General features: G+C 47.0%; 1 protein-coding gene across 1 annotated transcript; it reads right to left on the bottom strand.

Moving 5' to 3' along the window:
* Positions 1–824: 824 nt before the first annotated feature.
* RGCC (regulator of cell cycle) lies at positions 825–16,600 on the bottom strand. The gene is made up of 4 exons (XM_083748499.1): positions 16,142–16,600; positions 2,681–2,788; positions 1,953–2,015; positions 825–1,158 (listed from the first exon to the last, which is right to left on the bottom strand). The coding sequence occupies exons 1-4, from the start codon at positions 16,446–16,448 to the stop codon at positions 1,151–1,153; spliced, it is 486 nt and encodes a 161-aa protein (XP_083604625.1). The 5' UTR covers positions 16,449–16,600; the 3' UTR covers positions 825–1,150.
* Positions 16,601–18,287: the final 1,687 nt, after the last annotated feature.

Raw genomic sequence — 18,287 nt, 5'->3', positions numbered from 1 at the left:
ACAGCCATAAAGAAATTTGCACTTGGGGAAGAAAGGGATTCAGTTCGGGGAAAGCAGCTGCAAGATTTGATAAAAGGTTTTTTTGGGGAAAGTCAACTAACCTTTACTGCTGTCCGAGTGATTTATTTAAAGGTGGCTTCTAAAACAGTACAAACCCAGGAGGAGAGTATGATACGAGTCTCCTCAATGCAACCCTCAAATAATCTTCATATTCGAAATTGCCCTGTGGTGCAACCCTCCTTCAGAACAGGACGCCTGAATCTCCCTCTTCCCAACAAAAATGAATACATCAGGAATATAGTTAGGCTCAGCATTCTTGCCCTCCAAGTTCATCACGAGTAACCAAATATTGAAAGACTGCGCAACACGCAATGTTGCTTTTACTGAAATGAATGTCTACATTAATTAAAATGGGGTCAGGAAAGATGCCGGGAGGGGGAGGTATTCCTTATGAAACCAGACCGAATGCAAGAGATCTGGCTTCACAGACTACCGTACGTACGCCAGCCGAGCGTTCCCATTGTTTTGATGCTCAATAGAAGCTCAGTTGCTACAGCTCTGTCACTCCCATCCATGTCTGTCATATCAGATGAGTATGCCTCTCGTCACTGTAAATGGGCACTGAGAAAGAGAGGCAGAATTGTGCCAGCAAGCCAGCCAGCGTGCTATCTAATGCAAGATGGAATCCTTGCAAGCCAATGGGCACAGGGTGAACTAGAACCACACTGATCTGTGCCCAAGTTAACGGCTGTAAGCTTCTCAAAGAATGGGATGAAAGTGTCAAATAGCGGACAGCCCCCTTTTTCAAAACCAAAACAAAAAAATCAAGTTCATATTTTATTTGCATACAAAAATATATTTAACCAAAAAAAAAAAAAGCATTTACATTAGCTATATAAAATTACAAACCTTTTTGTCAGCTCTTTTAAATTAATGTTAAGCTATATCTTATGAAAAAGTATGGCATCAGCAAATTTGTTATTTGAAGAGAAAGTTACAAGAGTCGTCACGGTTAAAAGTGGAAGAGCAGATGGCAGGTTGCACGCTTGGGAGATGAGGGTCTCCGTCTGTTTCTTCGTCGTACGGAACAGGATCCGCCCAGACTCAGCCTCATCCTTTTGTAGGCCAGTTTCATGCAAAAACAGTTGTTTCACATATCTATAAGAACATAAGGCAGGGCAGGTATTAAAATGGCTTGCTGTCATGGACTCAAATGTATTTTGGGGGTCAGTTAACCTAAACCTCTACGACAGCAGGATAACCTCACTAAGGTCACACACCGTTGCTGGGAAGGTTCACAAGTTATACCAACAAGGAGTAGTCACTCCAGCCCTTATGGCCAAGCTGAGGATGCAATGGGGACAAGTAGGCGAGGGCCGGCTCACCCATGAGACCAAGTGAGGCAATTGGCCTCAGGTGGCAGAATCCATAGGAGCAGATCCGGTGTGATGCATTCCTCGCTGCTGCCATGGTGACAGCAATGGCTGTGGCGCCACTTTTGGGGGGGTCGGTCAGACCTGCCTCCTGCTCAGCCTGCCTCCCCCCCAAGGCCGCCTCTATAGTGGCCTCTCAATGAATAGCAGGTACTGGGGGTCTCCTCCCATGCTTAGGAAGGAAATGGCAAGGGCTGCCCTCTGGGATCTCCTGGGCTCTGCACACACCCAGAGTGATTCAGAGCAGGTCCCTTTCCCCCTGCAGCAACCTCTGATTCCCACTTCAACTGTTGAGTAAGGTTGGTTGGATTTCGCCCTTGTTTCCGATGTAGATCTTCGCTCGCCCCTTCTTCCCTGGCAGACAGACGCCATTTTGTGGTTTGCCTCAGCTGTCTAAAGTAGGTTCCGGTTTTCCCCTGGTATTCATGCCCAGGATCTGAGTGGTGAGGCTGCAGCCATCCGTCCCCAGCCATCTGCAATAAATGAATTTGAGTCTAGTTGCCCATTAGCCTGACTTACTTGCCAAGGTCCTATCAAGATCAGCGATAAAATCTTCTAATTCTTTTGTGTCTCCAAGCTTTCCTGGAAAAACAAGCCCAAGATTGATATGGTGCTTTATGGTGCATGTCTAAATAAATAACAACGAACATTTAAAGACACAAATTCATGAGTTTTCCAGAGTTCTAATGCCACTTGAGAAATTATTCACAGGCAACCCAAAGTAACTTACAAAATTTAGAAAGCAACTACATCCATCCATCAAAACCTAGCAAAGAACATAACATTAAAACATCCCACCCACTAATTTGTCCTAATATGCACAAGTCTATGCAGTATCAACATTTTTGCAAAGTAATTTTTCAAAATATAATGAATTTTTGTACGTTATTTTCACTAATGCTATATATGCATTTCTATGCACACTTTACTGCAGTGAATGCAGTTTTATTTCCCATTACTTTATAGATCCTAAAGGTTCTGCCTTGGCATGGAAACAAATTGAGCATGGGAGCTTAGAGGCCAAAGAGGGTGGTTCCTAAGGAGAAATCCATCTCTAGCCTGCACACTCTGATGTCCAGTCTCTGAGCTCATGGTGATCTTCCTCCTCACAGTGGGAGCTTAATCAAGTCAATCCAGGAGTTTGAGGGGTGATGGTGGATTATCTCTACAACACAGGATAAGATACATGGATGCTCAGCATAAACGTTTGCTTATAAACGCACCTGTGCTATTCAGAATTGTATTACCTTTGCGAGAAGCTATTGTTGGAGTAGACACAGCTGGAGGAGACAGCGCTGGGGAATTTAGCTTTCCGTGACTGAAACCGAAACTATTTCTGCAGAGTGAATCTGCACCTGCAACAAAAACATATCAAGCATTTAGGGCAGGAAAATCTGTAGCAGCAGTAGCCCCCTTCCTCAGCCCCCTCCCACCACCAGAGAGAGAACGAATGACTATACCCATGCCATTCTGCTAGTGCTGCAAAATTTGATTACCCCGTAGACTTAATCAATGAGAGCTGATTAAAGTCCCTTCACCACCACCCCAAATAAATGAGAAAAAAGAAGCAACAAATTTCTGAAGGGTTTCACAGTTAAACTCTCTCTGTGTTTATCCTAGCTCCTGTCCCAAATCTTCAACAGAGGCTCTTACGTGTAAAAAAAAAGGGGGAGTGAGTGAGCTTTATTCACAGCCTGCAACGAACGAAATCAGTGACAGATAGTCTGAGGCGCAGCTATAGACGACAAGAATGGCATCAGGGTTCCAAGATGGGATAAATGTCACAAATAATAATAATAATAATATTTATACCCCACCCTTTCCAGTTCAAAAACTGGGCTCAGGGCTGCTAACAACAAATTTAAAACACTTAATTGTAAAAGCAGCATAAAATACAGTACAAAAACATGAATAACAATAAAATTCAATGTTCAAAAATCAATTTAGGGGAAATTCATCTAATAAATATTAGATAATCAGCAAGGCTAGCTGGCTGAATTAGTCCTACTTGGGCCAGCGAGGAGGCCAGGGGAGAATTAGCTGTGGGGTCTCAGAGCGGGTAATCTTCATAAAAGGGGAGGGGGAGGGAAGGGAAGGGAAATAAAAGATCAGGCTGGATTCAAATTAAAGGCCAGGCGGAATAGCTCTACCTTACAGGCCCGGCGGAAGGAGGTTAAATCCTGAAGGGCCCTGGTCTCATGGGACAGAGCATTCCACCAGGTCGGAGCCATCACTGAGAAGACCCCGGCTTTAAAGGTAAGGTGGTGTGTTCAGTCGCAAAACTCCCTCTGAGATGGGTGCGTTCAAAAGTGTGCGTCTGTTGCCCGTGGCAGAAGCAGTGGCAAGTTATTGGTGGCGGGGGGGCGGTCAACTCCTCTGGTTCTCATTGCTCCTCCAGCTGTGCAGCCTCGTCTCCCAGCTTGCTAGGAAATATGGCTGCTTCTGTGGATGGGGCAGGAGAGTGAGCCAGTAGACCTGCCTCCAATGGCGTAGCGTTGGGGGTGCAGGGGGGCCCGGCCGCACTGGGCGCAACATCTGGGGGTTAGGGTTAGGGGACGCAAATCCACGGGTTAGGGGGTGCAAATTACTTGCCTTGCCCCGGGTGCTGACAACCCACGCTACGCCACTGCCTGCCTCTAAAGGCAAAGGAAGCCCCCGCCCTCTCAGGCTGCCCCCACATCCTCCTCTCCTTTCTCATCTGACAGCAACTGTCACCCGAGCCAGCTGGAAGGTTGTGCAATCTTCTTCACTGGAGGTTTTTGAACAGAAGTTAAGAGTCCATCTGTCAGGGATTATTTGGCTGTGGTTCTTGCGTTCCAGAGTCTTGGACTTAGAAGGTCCTTGGGGGGGGGGGGTTCCCTCAGTAGCGTAGCGTGGGTTGTCAGCACCCGGGGCAAGGCAAGTAATTTGCGCCCCCTAACCCATGGATTTGCACCCCCTAACCCTAACCCAGATGTTGCGCCCAGTGCGGCCAGCTCCCCCCTGCACCCCCCACGCCACTGGGTTCCCTTACAGCTCTCTGATTCTATGAAATGCAACAGTGAAATTACCTGGAGGAACAATGTTTGAATTCTCAAGCGATGAGAAGCCATGCACTTATTGTGAGATGATAAGCTTCCTCTACGCACCCACAATGTCACCCCCCCCCCCCCGAGAGATTCTGATCTGCAGCTAGATGGATTTCTACCTGAGAAGCTATTTGGAATGCTTGAAAAGGCAAAATTAGCACGGGGATTGTTCCTTCGGCTTATCTGAAAGGCAGAACTGACTGCAAGGTTTGAAACGACCACGGTAAATCACAAGACGTTTCAGGACAATGGCAGCAGCCGACAATGGCAGCGTGGCTTCGAAGGCGTTCTCAAGATTTAATGCTGTTTGACTTTTGTGCTTCAGTCTTAATGCTCCTTCTGTCTCTACCAGCTGCTCTCTGCCTCTTTGGCTGTGGTTGATGCGCAGCAGCTCATAAAAAGGTTTCTTCTGCTGTCGGCTTGCTTGCTTCTTCTAAATAGGCTAGGTGGGCAAGTGGGTGAAAATATTTAATGTACTCTTGCATGCAGCAGACATCCCACTGAACCCAACACAACTAGCTACAGTATGTGGGTTTATTTACACTTCTGTTCATCCTTCGTGCAGTTCGGAGAGGTTTGCATAAAGCCCCTGTTCACTAACAAGGCTGAGACTTTCCCCCAAACCTCTCCAGGCCCCTATGTAAATGGCTATTACGGGCTCCATGCCCACAGAAGTACAGGTCTAGAAACAGGCTGAGGATTTTAAGGGGCTGAAAAGCTCCCCTCCATCTGAGTGTCTATTAAAATAGGAATCTAATTGATCCGTGTGCATTTGTGTGCTTTTGGCCAGACACATGAAAGCATGCGCTGCCCAGGCTGATTAGATCTGATGTAGCTTGGATGTGCTGAAAACAAACTTCTGCCTTCGTGCCATTCGATAGTATAACAAAAAATGCCCTTTTTTCCTTATGGGGTATCCAAGAGCCCATATAGTGTCCTTACATAGGTTTCCTATTGGTAGAAGAAGATAACAGAGGCCAACCAGAGAATATTGAGAAGCAAAGCAGCTAGTAAGCTTGATCTTTATTGATCTGTCGCAACAGGGTGCTCCCCTAACACGCAGGAAAGAGGAGGGACCCAGAAAAATGGCATGCAAGGTCTTATAAAGACTTTTGAAATTGCCACCCTGTAGATCAAGACCACCCCCAGAAACATCATACATACATCACAGAAGGGGTGTAACCTAAGACCACCCCTCAGATACATCATACCTACATCACAGAAAAGGCAGTCTAAAACAGAAATTTCAATGTTGTTTTCTCCTGTTGTTGTTGATCTCCTGTCTGGCAGGTTACTTGATTGGATTGCCTGGGGAACCTGGCCAGTCTTTTGTAATGATAAATACTTGGTCACAGGCTCACACCCTATTCATATCTTAAATGTGCCCTTAAGACAGGATTTGTGAGAAAAGAGACAGTGGGGAGGTTTCCCACTTTGACCTTGCAGAGAAAACATTTGCTCAGTTTAGGAATCAAAATAGTTCCAGGTCGCTCTTCCTGTGCTGATCTGTGTACGTGCTTGGTTGGTACGCTTATGAACATTACCATATATCTAAGACCTCAAAATTCCTATCACAATAGGGAGCAAGATCTTTGTGGTCTGATGGCACGGCAGAGAAAACAAAAGGTTAAGATAACTGGCAAATATTTAACCAACTCCATGTTGTCTGCTCCACTTGGTTTTTAATCACCCCTTCCACATTCTGAGCTCCCATAATAGCAGCACTCCTGAAATCATGCTATTTATTAGGTGAAAATATAGAGGGGTTTTTCAAAGTTTCTTGTTCCTATGGCTATATGGGCGCTGGACTACAAAAGCTAGTAGAGAATGAAAGATGAAACTGGGTATTTTAAAAATGAAACACACAGAGACAAGACAGACAACATTTTGAAAGGTGGCAAGATGGACCATGCTGTAACCTGGAAGTCTGCTCCTCAGGGTAGCATTTTCTTTTTAATAATAATAAAAAATAAGTAAATGAACTTCAGCAGAACCTGAAGGATACCCCACAACAGCGCAATCTACCTTGGAGAGACAACTTTAAGCATTTTAAAACTATCCAATCTGCAGAAATCAATATGTTGATGACAAGAAGCTCTAATTCCCCATTACAGTTGCTTTCATAGCTTCTGTCCGCATATTTAGTAGGGATAACTGAGGAGAAATGTGAGGCTGCTGGACATAATTTTCTTTTCCCAATACAAAATGGTTTTCTGTCAAGGTAAATCTACAACCTGAGGATGATATTCCAGTGGAAACAGTAAGAAGCACATTGGGGGAAAACGACCCTCCATCCTGCCCCCCGTGTCCTGATCTTTTATTATATATGGATTTTTTGTATTGCTGTAGATGCCAATTTACAAAACGGTTACGCCTCTAAATCCACGTGTAGTAATATCTCATGCTCCAACATACTCCATTTTTTTATCAATCTTTCTCTGAATAAAGCTGAGTTGCCTCGGCTGAAAAGCATCATAATACATAAACTCCATCTGCCCCTTTCCGATTTTCCGCTGGCCAATTCAGGTTACTTTTTCTGAAATGCAAAAACAGGTATAATTTTGGGCCATTGTTTCAAACTACCTGTTTGGAGAGGGGTGGGGAGAACTTGAAACAAAAAGAGTAAGTTCTGAAGTATCATAATATGTGCCGCCACAACTCTTCCTAAAGCTGTTAATTTTTTCCATCTACTCATGCCCTTTAAAAAAATTTTCACTAAAAGAACAATTTAAAGTATGTAATTTCTTCAAGTTTCAGGGTATCCAGATTCCACATACTGGAAATCCTTATGACATTGTGGAATATTTATCCATTCTTTTAGCCACATTTAATCATTGGGGGTATACTGAAATACGTTATTTCAGATGTATCCAAAAAGCCAGATATTTCAAATTCGCCAGGTTTTTCGACAATGTTCGTAAGGTATCCTGCATCATTTGAGTCATGCGTATCATATCATCTGCATAGAGGTTCAGGATATACTATTCTCCCTCCTGTAACCCCTTCTATTTCTATCATTATGCATGGCTATTTCCAAAGGCTCCAGGGAAAGGGGAAAGAGCCATGAGCATAAGGGAAATCTCTGGTGTCTACTGGGACCCACATCCAACTTATTGGTATGAACTACTGCAAAATTGGCACTATGTGATGCTTTGATTGAGACTACAAAATTATTTCCTAATTAGAATTTTTCAACTATCTAAAGCAGATTTTTTTTTAAAGACTACTGCAATGCACTTCATGTGGGGCTGCCCTTGAAGATGAAGTTGTAACTGTCATCAGCTGAAGGGAGCACGGCTCTACACACCAGCCCCCTGATGTTCCAAGTCCCATGTCATACCGAAGTTAGCTTTTTGGCTATACTCTCTCTCTTCAACCCTCTTGGATCCATGCGTCTGCTACAGCTAGTGCTAGCATGGGGATTTGATTCCTGGAATGTATCGTTTAATATTTAGCATCACCCCAGCTAGAATGTGGGCACCAAGTGTCCCAACCATGTCCTTCGCCTGCATCTCACTCCTGATGCCTGTCGCACTAACTTTGGTGGACCAGACTATGAAAAATTCTAAGGAAAGTATCGTCAAGCCCAGTTCTTTGAACATGGATTCAAGTTCCTAAGCAGATTCAGCCTGCTTTGGCTGAAGCAAAACTTACTTAATGAAGGGTTTGGAGTACAGAAAGATGGATGCTTACCTTGGCAGGCAAAATAATTCATGGTTAGCTCTGGTTATTTCTATTCCAGACTACAGCGAAACCTCAAGAGATCTACTTACATGCAGGACTGCCTGCCTCTTAAGCAACAGTTAGTTATTACACTAGTCGAAAGGGCAGTGGAAGAACACTCAGAGTTTCCTTTTAGAGCAAAAAGGGAAGAAATCACCATGCAATTATTTTTAAACAACACATTTATTCTGGAACAGCTGTACTCAACTTTTTTTCTGACTAGGGACCCAGCTTTAGTCGAGACATGCACTGTGGGACCCGATTTTTAACTTTATACCGTATAATCTACACAGTGATAGCAGTGCTGCTGAAACCCACTTTAGGTCAGACCGTGCCTCACTAATGAGTGGAAAACCAGTGTCCTAGAAGACAACCCTTAATCCTTAGTGTTATAGCAGCAAGTCAGCCTGCATCTTTGACTTAAACGTATTCTTCCACGCCAGTCCAACTTCCGAGCAGTGCAAGATTCCATGGGATTGTATTTCCTTTGTGAATGAGGCGCTGTGGAGTCTTAATGATATATGGTTTATTTACACGTACAGTGGTACCTCAGGTTAAGTACTTAATTCGTTCTGGAGGTCCGTTCTTAACCTGAAACTGTTCTTAACCTGAAGCAACACTTTAGCTAATGGGGCCTCCTGCTGCCGCTGTGCTGCCGGAGCACAGTTTCTGTTCTCATCCTGAAACAAAGTTCTTAACCTGAGGTAATATTTCTGGGTTAGTGGAGTCTGTAACCTGAAGCGTATGTAACCTGAGGTACCACTGTATATACAATCTGAGCCGTCAGTGGAGGGCTTCACACCACAAAAGGGCCTTGTTCCTCCCATAGTCTTGGATTCAAACAGAAATCCTTTGATGCCCAGGAGAGAGGTAAAAGGTAAAGGACCCCTGGATGGTTAAGTTCAGTCAAAGGCGACTCTGGGGTGTGGCGCTCATCTTGCTTTCAGGCCGAGGGAGCCGGTGTTTGTCCACAAGCTTTCCGGGTCATGTGGCCAGCCGGACTAAATCGCTTCTGGCACAACAGGACACTGGGACAGAAGCCAGAGCAAACGGAAACGCCGTTTACCTTCCTGCCGCAGTGGTACCTACTTATCTTCTTGCACTTTGACGTGCTTTTGAACTGCTAGGTTGGCAGGAGCAGGGACAGAGCAACGGGAGCTCACCCTGTCACGGGGATTCGAACCGCCGACCTTCTGATCGGCAAGCCCTAGGCTCTGTGGTTTAACCCACAGCACCACCCGCTACACAGATGTAAAAACTAGGTCAGGATATGCACCCTGGCTTTTAAAGTGGTACACATCCTGTGAAACAATAATGAACCCTAACGTTTAAACAAACTACTCAACAGGTGCGCACTGGGGCGACGGCCCCCGTGGGACTCCCCATGCTACGCCTCTGGGGGTTTTTTGTATGCATCGCAACCAGCATCTCTCTATGCAAACAAAAACAAAACTCATTCAAAATGGTCTAACATGGAATAGAAGACACCAGTGCTTTTGCCAGAGACATGCTTTGCAGGTTTGTTGCAGCAAAATACCAAGACCTTGTCATCATCAATAGGTGGGCAAGGTTGACTCACCCTTCTATTATTCAGAGATGGAAGTCTACAGATGCAGTTCTAAGCTGTGTCGAGTTGGATTTAGTCCTATAGCTTTGTGCCACAAAAGCACAATCCATCTTTGGTGGAGTTCCACTGACTGAATTCAGCATGAAAGCATGGAAAGACCAAACTTGGCTGTTGAGCCAAGAATAAATTATGTCTAACATCCAATCAAGTGGTAGTCATCCAAACCTGAGACAGAAGAGTCAGCAGAACTAGCTAAATCCTCAGAGCATTTTACAATCCAGCACAATATCAAAGTCTCCAGGAGGATACAAGCCACAAAATCCATGCCTTCATAAGGTTATGCTCCAGTTCTGACAACGCCCTACTGAAATCTGTGCCATGAATAGGTAATTATTGGGCTGGGCAAACCTGTGGCCCTCCAGAGGTTGTTGGGCTCCAACTTCAATCCACCCTGACCACCAGCCATGCTGACTGGGGCTGATCTGAGGTGGAGTTCAAGCAAAATCTGGCCAGATGTTCCCCACCCCTGGCCAAGTGCAGATGACACCCAAACTCTCTTTGCATCTGCAACTGGCTGTCTGTGTAGAACAGGGGTTGTCAACCTGGTCCCTACTGCCCACTAGTGGGCATTTCAGGATTCTAGGTGGGCGGTAGAGGGTTCTACGGCACAAGCTGAATCCTCCTTCCATCGAGCACTGGGGGGCGGTAAGGAAATTTTACCATCAAGAAAGATGCATTAGTGGGCGGTAGGTATAAAAATGTTGACTAACCCTGGTGTGTCCCATGGACTGCAAGAAGATCAAACGCATCCATTCTTAAGGAAATTAGCCCTGAGTACTCACTGGAAGGACAGATCATGAAGCTGAGGCTCCAATACTTTGGCCACCTCATGAGAAGAGAAGACTCCCTGGAAAAGACCCTGATGTTGGGAAAGATGGAGGCCACAAGGAGAAGGGGACGACAGAGGACGAGATGGTTGGACAGTGTTCTCAAAGCTACCAGTATGAGTTTGACCAAACTGCGGGAGGCAGTAGAAGACAGGAGTGCCTGGCGTGCTCTGGTCCACGGGGTCACGAAGAGTCGGACACGACTAAACGACTAAACAACAACAACAACCCCTGGTGTAGAGTATCAGGCCCCATGTGTGTCCTGAAGAGCGCATGAGGCCACCGACAAAAGTCCATAGCTGGGACTGCAGGGTTTGAAGGGAAGGGAATCAACTTTTCTGCATGAGTGGAAAGTCTTTCCATGACTGGCTCATTAATGTGTTACTGGAACACCACCTTTTCCCTCCATCTCCAGTGTGAACATGCTGCTTCTGGCATATTTACACACAGAGATTCAGACACCCACCAGCCTTGCTGGCATAAACTAGGCGTTTCCAGATGGAGGAGCTCTTAGGCATTAAGCGCCCTGGTTCAGGAGAACCACACAGGGTTGGCCAATTCCAATATGCTGCACAATCATGCACAACTTCCTTCTTTTGATCGTACTCCTTATCTACTGTAGGTCTGCTGCCCAGCTATTCTTCCAGCGTGGGTTGTCAGCACCCGGGGCAAGGCAAGTAATTTGTGCCCCCTAACCCGTGGATTTTAGCACTCGAGTCTCTTCCACTAGATTAGCACGCGCCCCCCCAGATGTTGCGCCCGGTGCGGCCGGCCCCCCCTGCACCCCCCACGCTACGCCACTGGCTAAGAATTACTACAAACATGTAGTATGAATTTAACTTACTTAATAAATACCCCTAGATCTCCCATTTATATTTCACAAGGACGTCTTACTAATGCCCCCCCATATTTCATAGCATTTAAAGAAAACTGTACACAACCAAAGAGCAAGACATGAAATAGTCCTAGTGACATTTTGCTTCTTTATGAAAAAAAAGTTGGGGGGAGTATCTATGTATCCTGAAAGCAAGTTGTTTTTAGTAACAACAGGTTGTTTGGGGTTACTTTAACTGGGGTTTGGGGAGATTAAATTGCCGAAAGTGCCCACATTTTACTGATACTCAGCAGTGGCTTGGCTTGAACTAATTTAAATTATTTTTATTGATTAATATTGTACAATGTTTCACAGCACATTGGTGCACAATAAGCATTTCATCTTCGTATAGAAAAGAATATATTGAAATAGAAATGAGACAGAAATACGTACTGGAACATAATTATAAGATTAATGTCTAAAATATTAGATTCCCTACTATTGTTCTGAAATTGCACATCTCAATCAGTCAGTAAAGAACATATAGAATTAACCTTCTACATGATAGTTGCAGTGACAATACTGTTTGCCCCCCAAATGGAAAACTCTATTATTGCCTCAGAGTAGTGACTGGATAAATAAGTTCTGGGAATTAGTTTTGATGTAAAAATTAACTGATTATTTTTGCAGCTAATGGTTCTGAAACCAAGGCATAACAGTCTTTAGTCTGTTCAGAATTGGATTTAGACAAATCTGAGCTCGCAGATCTGTTTAAAGCGCATGAACTCATCTTCTATACTTTGCTCCAAAGAAGGTCACAAGAGGAAATGGCCATATAGAGCATTTATAATAACTACACTCAACTCTTCTGCAAATTCTACATTGAAGAAGTAAAGGTTGCTGTGTAAGGAGAGACCACTGTTTGATCCCAAGGGCTAGAAGGCCATGGGAGCTCCAGTGCCGGTAGCAGGTCCTCACATTGGTGCTGCAGTTACACCTAGAACCTACACCTAGTACCTCCTGCTCTGGAACCCATCACAATCACACAATGGAGTGGGCAGGTCAAAGGCAAAGTGGAGAGGTTAGCTATCAAGACTCTCAGTTATCGATCCACTGCGCAAGGCAGATGGTTACACAGACACAGTATAGTCACAGCCCCAGTCCCAAAACAGAGAGAGAGAGGATCTGTAGAAAGAGCTGGCCGAATGCTTTTCTTGGCTTGTGGTTAAGCTACTAGCTAGCAGAGATCAGAAGAAGCCGATATGAATTTGCAGGAAGCCGGAGGAGAGAGTATGTGTAAGGTTGCTTGCTGTTCCATCCAATAAAAGTTGTTTACAGACAAAATACCACCTAGCAGCCTTCTTCTTTTTTTAATACTGCGGTTGCTGCAGATTTGTGTTTTTAGAGCATGTCTTCTTGTGGCCTGGCTTCTCCCACACTGACATTTCGCATAAGTGTTGCCAAGGAAACGGCGGGGTAATGAATTTGGCACCGCAATTTCGCTACAGAGACAAAAAGGGAAATAAACTTGTATTCAAAGAGGGAGAGTCGATGTTTGAACAGTACTGGACTGTGAGAGGCTGTAAATTTAGCAGTTTGTGTCACAGAAGGCCAAGGAGGAGAAGCAGTCAAGTTATGACATCTGGGCATTTCCACAGAATAAAGGCCCTCTCTATTAATCCTGCTACGCCTTTCGGATTTCTTTACAAAAGGTCATTGTCGTTTCTTGATACTGCCATTCAAGAATACCAAGAAAGAAATCAAGGCATGTCCATGTAACTAGAAGTCTGCCTTCTCCCAATTTGATGAGGGTTTAAACACACCCAGACCCTGACTTGTCTTTTTATATACCGTAATTGAAATACTTTATTGTCACTTGTACAACTTGCATACAGTGAGATTACACAAGCACCCCCTACCCAGCTCTCTTAGTCTTAATTCCCCTCATTTACTGACGCACACCCACCAAACCCAAAAGTCAGTTGCCCTGTTGTTATCTTTTCATTCAGCAGCCTAACAGCCAACGGATAAAAGCTGTTCTTTACCCTGTTGGTGCGACTAATCCTGCTTCTATATCTCCTGCCGGAGGGCAGAAGATAAAGAAAGTGCCGGCCAGGGTGTGAATCATCCCTGAGAATTTTCCTCACTCTCCTGAGGCAACGTTCTTCTGCTATTTCATCCAGCAGATTCACGGGACAGCCCATAATATCTTGCGCTATATTCACCACCCTCTGTAGGCACTTCCTATCAGTTGATGTCAAACCAGAGTACCACACCGTGATGCAGTATGAAAGACACTTTCTATTGTGGACTGGTAGAAGATCATCAAATGTTGATTGACATCGTTCTTCCACAATACTCTGAGGAGATGGATATACACAACAATGGAGACCCTGTATCCTTCCAGGTGTTGCTGGACTACAATTCCCATGATCCCTGGCTGGGCCTGAAGGACCACAAGCCCCCATCCCTGCCCTAGAGCTAAATCATCTTCTTGAGAACCCAACAACCATCTTTGGTGATCTCCCTCGTTCTACCCACTCAACAGACTGGACATGGTGCTTTAGCCCCTATTTCATATGCTTTATTGTGGCAATATTTCAGGCATTATTAAATTTGGATTTTCACTGTTTCTTTGGAATATGATTGTGGTCAAACGACATCGTAGCAAGAAGGATGGTATTAAAAGTTGTCTGAATGGAAGCTGTGAGAGATGGACAGGCGGGCTGGCAGGGCAACAGAAGTCTTTTTTCCAAATATTGCCTGTGTGGTTCCAAATATCTTCATACAGCAGCGGCACATTTGCTTTGTGTTTTCTTTTTTAAGAAACAGAATGTTTGAATTTTCATTTTGTGTGTGCTAAATTATGCCACACTGCAGATCTGGGAAATGATTTCTAGCCAGTGGGCTGGATGGCTATTTCCCCAAACCATTAGGTTCCCCACAGTCCCTTTTGACAGGTAGGCAGGGTCACCCATCTGTCAGTCACCTGGTGCTACCACAAGACCAGCCCCCTCAAATATTTTATTGGGGTGCGTGTGAAGGGACCTGGGACCCTAGGAACTGGCACTTATGGAACAAGCTTACAGCTGTGGTTTGAAGCAACTGCAACAAACCTATTCTCTAGAGATCCCTCCAGATGCTCTGCCGTTCCATTGAAGAACGGGTGGGAGTACCCTGCTTATCTTTTCGGGATTAGAGGACTTCAATACTGCGAGGCCCCTCACATGCAACACAGTGGAGATGCTACTTTTAGGCCTGGGCTATGTATCAACCCATTGTCCAGGACTGGTTTGAGGGCTCGAGAACGATGGCACTTTCACCCAGAGGTATATTGTGGCGCCTTAGTTTCCTTCTCCAGCTGCCTCCTTCCTCCCTGAGCCGGGTGCTGGCAGTGGGGGGCGCCGAGGCGGTTTCACGGCAGCGCCACGTGGTGACAGGGCCAAATGACGCTCCTTCCTTTTCAACATCACAATGGATCTCAGCTGGTTTGAGCGTGGTGCTGACAGCGCCAAGGTTGCCGGTTCGATACCTGAATGGATGATCCTTAATGTTCCTTGCAACTCTACAATTTTACAATCACTGTGATCACATTATTTAGCTGGTGATACATTGCGATGTTGGAAAGTTGATATTGCCCAGCCCTAGCTGCTTCCATGGCCAATCATGGAGATTTTTAGCACTTTTCTATACAAGTCCATTCCAGTGAATTCTAGGGACTTAGGACTAGATCTCCCAACCACCAGAGTTTTAATGACACAAGATATATCACAATAAATATCGTCAGCAGGAAAAACACAGGCACAAAACAAAGCTGCGCTTTTGTTTCTGTTGGGTGGGGGTGTCTTTGTCCCAAGACAGGTAAAAATAGCTTTGAGAAGCATTCCTCTCTTAAGAACAAGTCGAGTAAACAAGCAGACGGCTTTGAGCAGCAAATTGCTGGAAGCAAATGTTTTGGAGCAGTTAATTCTCAAGTGCAGCAGTCAAGTCCCGGCTCTGCTATGAATGGCACTGAGCAACCTGTCAGAAAACGCATCTGTCGTAAAGAGTTGTTTTTTTGTAAATAAGAAACAATTTTGGGAGCCTATCAGATAAAGGTCAAGCCAGCACCTTTTTCAGAAGAACACTGACACTAAGCGGCAACATACCTACGGTTCTCAAATGCATGGGGAGGGGAGGCTAAGTGCCAACCCGAAATTAAGTCCATAGATGACCATTCAGAGTGGGCATCTCCTGTTTACCAAGGCAGGGAGAACAGCAGTCAATTTCACAGGACTGCACATCTATCTGCACATTTTAAGCAAGCACGATTCAGCGCTCCAACATTCAAATGCCCATGACAGGTGAAGCAGCCCCTGTGTGCTGCATAGAGCTGGACTTGAACCGGGAACTTCAGCTGACACTCAAGAGCCATTTCTGCTCTGGGCAATTGAATCCCCATCATTCATGCACACGACCGTGTCGACTTCAGCTCCCCCCTGAAGCGCTCGAGAAAGCAAGCGCTTTCTGGGGGGCAGACGCGTGTCCGTCGAGCAAAAGCGACAGGGAGGAGGTGAGCCCAGGATCCCCGAGAGATCCTTGAGCCCAAGGCCGGCCAAGGGTCCCTCGGGGAAGAGCTCGCTCCTGGCAGCAACAGAAGATGGACTCACTCTGGCCGTCGAGGCGGAAGAGGGACTCCGGAGGCTCCTCGCCGGGGAAGCGGCGCTCCTGGGCGCCGGGAGAGAAGGCGTCCAGCACGGCGTCGAACTCGCGCAGCTCCTCCGCCAGGTCGCCCGGAGCCCCGTCGAGAGAGCAGCGAGGGCCCTCCGTCGCCGCCCGGCTCGGCGGCCGCCTGGCCGAGACGCTCCCGTCGGCGGAGAGACAGGGGCGCCTCCGCCCGCCGAGCTCCGCTGCTCCCCGACGCCCCGACGGCTCCAAGGCGCCCCAGGGCTGCTGCTGCTCCTCCGGACGCTGCATGGCCGCCGGGCGGAGAGAGAGACGTCGAGCCACAGGCGCCCAATTCCCCCTCCGACGGAGACGACCGGGAACCGCCGCCGCCGTCGGGGAACGGGAGGCAGAGGCAGGGGCCGCTCACGGAGCCTGTTTCCCCGCCCCGTGCCTCTCTGCCTCTCCGGCGGAGGGAGGCGGGAAGGCTCCCAGGCGCCCCGCCCAGCGACGCCGGCTGCTGGCTGCGAACCGCCCGACGGTCTTGGTGCGCGCAGGGCGGCATACAAATGGAGATATCCGTGCGCGCGCGCGGGTGCAATTGCGGTTATCACCGATTAAACTGCAGGGTGCTGTTTTCATTGGAGTAGCATATGCTCTGTATCGTGCGCGATTTCTCTTTGGTGCATTATTCTTCGGAATAAGAGTGTTTCTGCAAATGCAGAAGGAACGTAGCTGTCAACTTGCAGATTTGAAAATAAGGGACCAGCAGCCTCGAAAATAAGGGATCAGCAGCCAAAATAAAGGATTTTGGCTTAGCTCATACAGAAATCTGGCACTGATGGAGCCATGCTGCTTTGGCTGCCACTGACTGTGTTTTGCAGGGGGTTGGACTAGACAGTGGCGTAGCGTGGGTTGTCAGCACCTGGGGCAAGGCAAGTAATTTGCACCCTGTAAGCCGTGGATTTGTGCCCCCTAACCCGTGAATTTGCGCCCCCTAACCCTAACCCCCAGATGTTGCGCCCGGTGCGGCCGGCCCCCCTGCACCCCCCATGCTACGCCCCTGGGACTAGATGATCCTAAGGGTCTACAACGGCGACCAAAGAAGAGTGGCAGACAAAACCGATGAACGACGACGAGATGGCAAAGCTTACAGGCAGAATTAGAAACCAGGAAGAGGACCTCTTTAATAAAGAATGGGGAAAGTTTATAATTTAGTTGAAAAGCTATTGTAAAGAGTGACATACATTGGTAGGATTGACAGAAAACCTGTAGTAAAAATTTGAACTATGGATGGACAAATGATTTATAAAAATAGAGTTATGAAAGGGATGCAGAGGGGGAAATCACTACATTAAGATGCTGCACTGGTTGGAGGGGATGCTAAGCAGCACGTCGGGGCTGCCGTCGTCCTGGTGCAAGGAGTTCCATTGGCCCTTCCCCACCTGAGAGGGAGGGAGGGAGACTCTCGCCCACGCCGCCCAAGAGCCTGGCATGAGGTGGTTGTGGCGCCACGGCGGCCTCTGAAACGCCACCCTTCTGCATCCCTCCCCATCCCCTCCTCTTCCTCCTCCCTCAGGAAGTCTCGCAAGAGAGGGGCTGCCTGCCCGCCCGCCCCCCATCTCCTCACGACGTGCCCCTGAGGGGGAAAAGGGAGAGACGGAGACATGGCAGCTTGTGCGCTCTCTCTTTCAAGGCGGAGGACCCCAATCCACCGCTTTCCTCCCGGGCCGGGCGAGCATGAAATCTGGGAAATTTAAGGGACATCATCAATCCGGGACAGCAGCGGGACACGGTGCTGGGATAAGGGTGTTTCCCGCCAAATATGGGATAGTTGACAGCTATGAGAAGGAAGGCTACAAGGAGTGGCCCCTCCAAGTGCTTTGCCTCCATGCCCAAAGGGTCCACTTGCTCTGCCCCTCACCCCCCAATGGAGCCAGGAGCAGCGCTGAACAGTGAGCATGCAAGTGCACAGCCGTACCCCTGGAGGCTCCTTCCTGGGGCTGAGCGGCCCTGTTGCCCAAGGCTCCTCCTTGAGCCGCATGTTCCTGCCCCATGGATCTCCCTCCAGCTCTTCTGCTGAAAGCCAAGGTCAGGGGGCTGAGCTGCGGTGAGCAGGCATTAATGTGCAGTACTGCCTTCTTTAAAAAG

The sequence above is a fragment of the Podarcis gaigeae genome (genome assembly GCF_964106915.1).
Source record: "Podarcis gaigeae genome assembly, chromosome: 7".
NCBI lineage: Eukaryota > Metazoa > Chordata > Lepidosauria > Squamata > Lacertidae > Podarcis > Podarcis gaigeae.
The sequence above is the reverse complement of the archived record's forward strand: the minus strand, read 5'-3'. Positions and strand labels throughout refer to the sequence as shown.

Bases quoted from the DNA above. Each gene is read 5' to 3' on its own strand.
- RGCC (XM_083748499.1), bottom strand. From the start codon at position 16,448: ATGCAGCGTCCGGAGGAGCAGCAGCAGCCCTGGGGCGCCTTGGAGCCG. The intron at 2,789-16,141 runs GTGAGTCCATCT...TTTTTGTTGCAG, and splicing joins CTTCCGCCTCGACGGCCAGA to GTGCAGATTCACTCTGCAGA. The intron at 2,016-2,680 runs GTAATACAATTC...TTGTTTTTCCAG, and splicing joins AACAATAGCTTCTCGCAAAG to GAAAGCTTGGAGACACAAAA.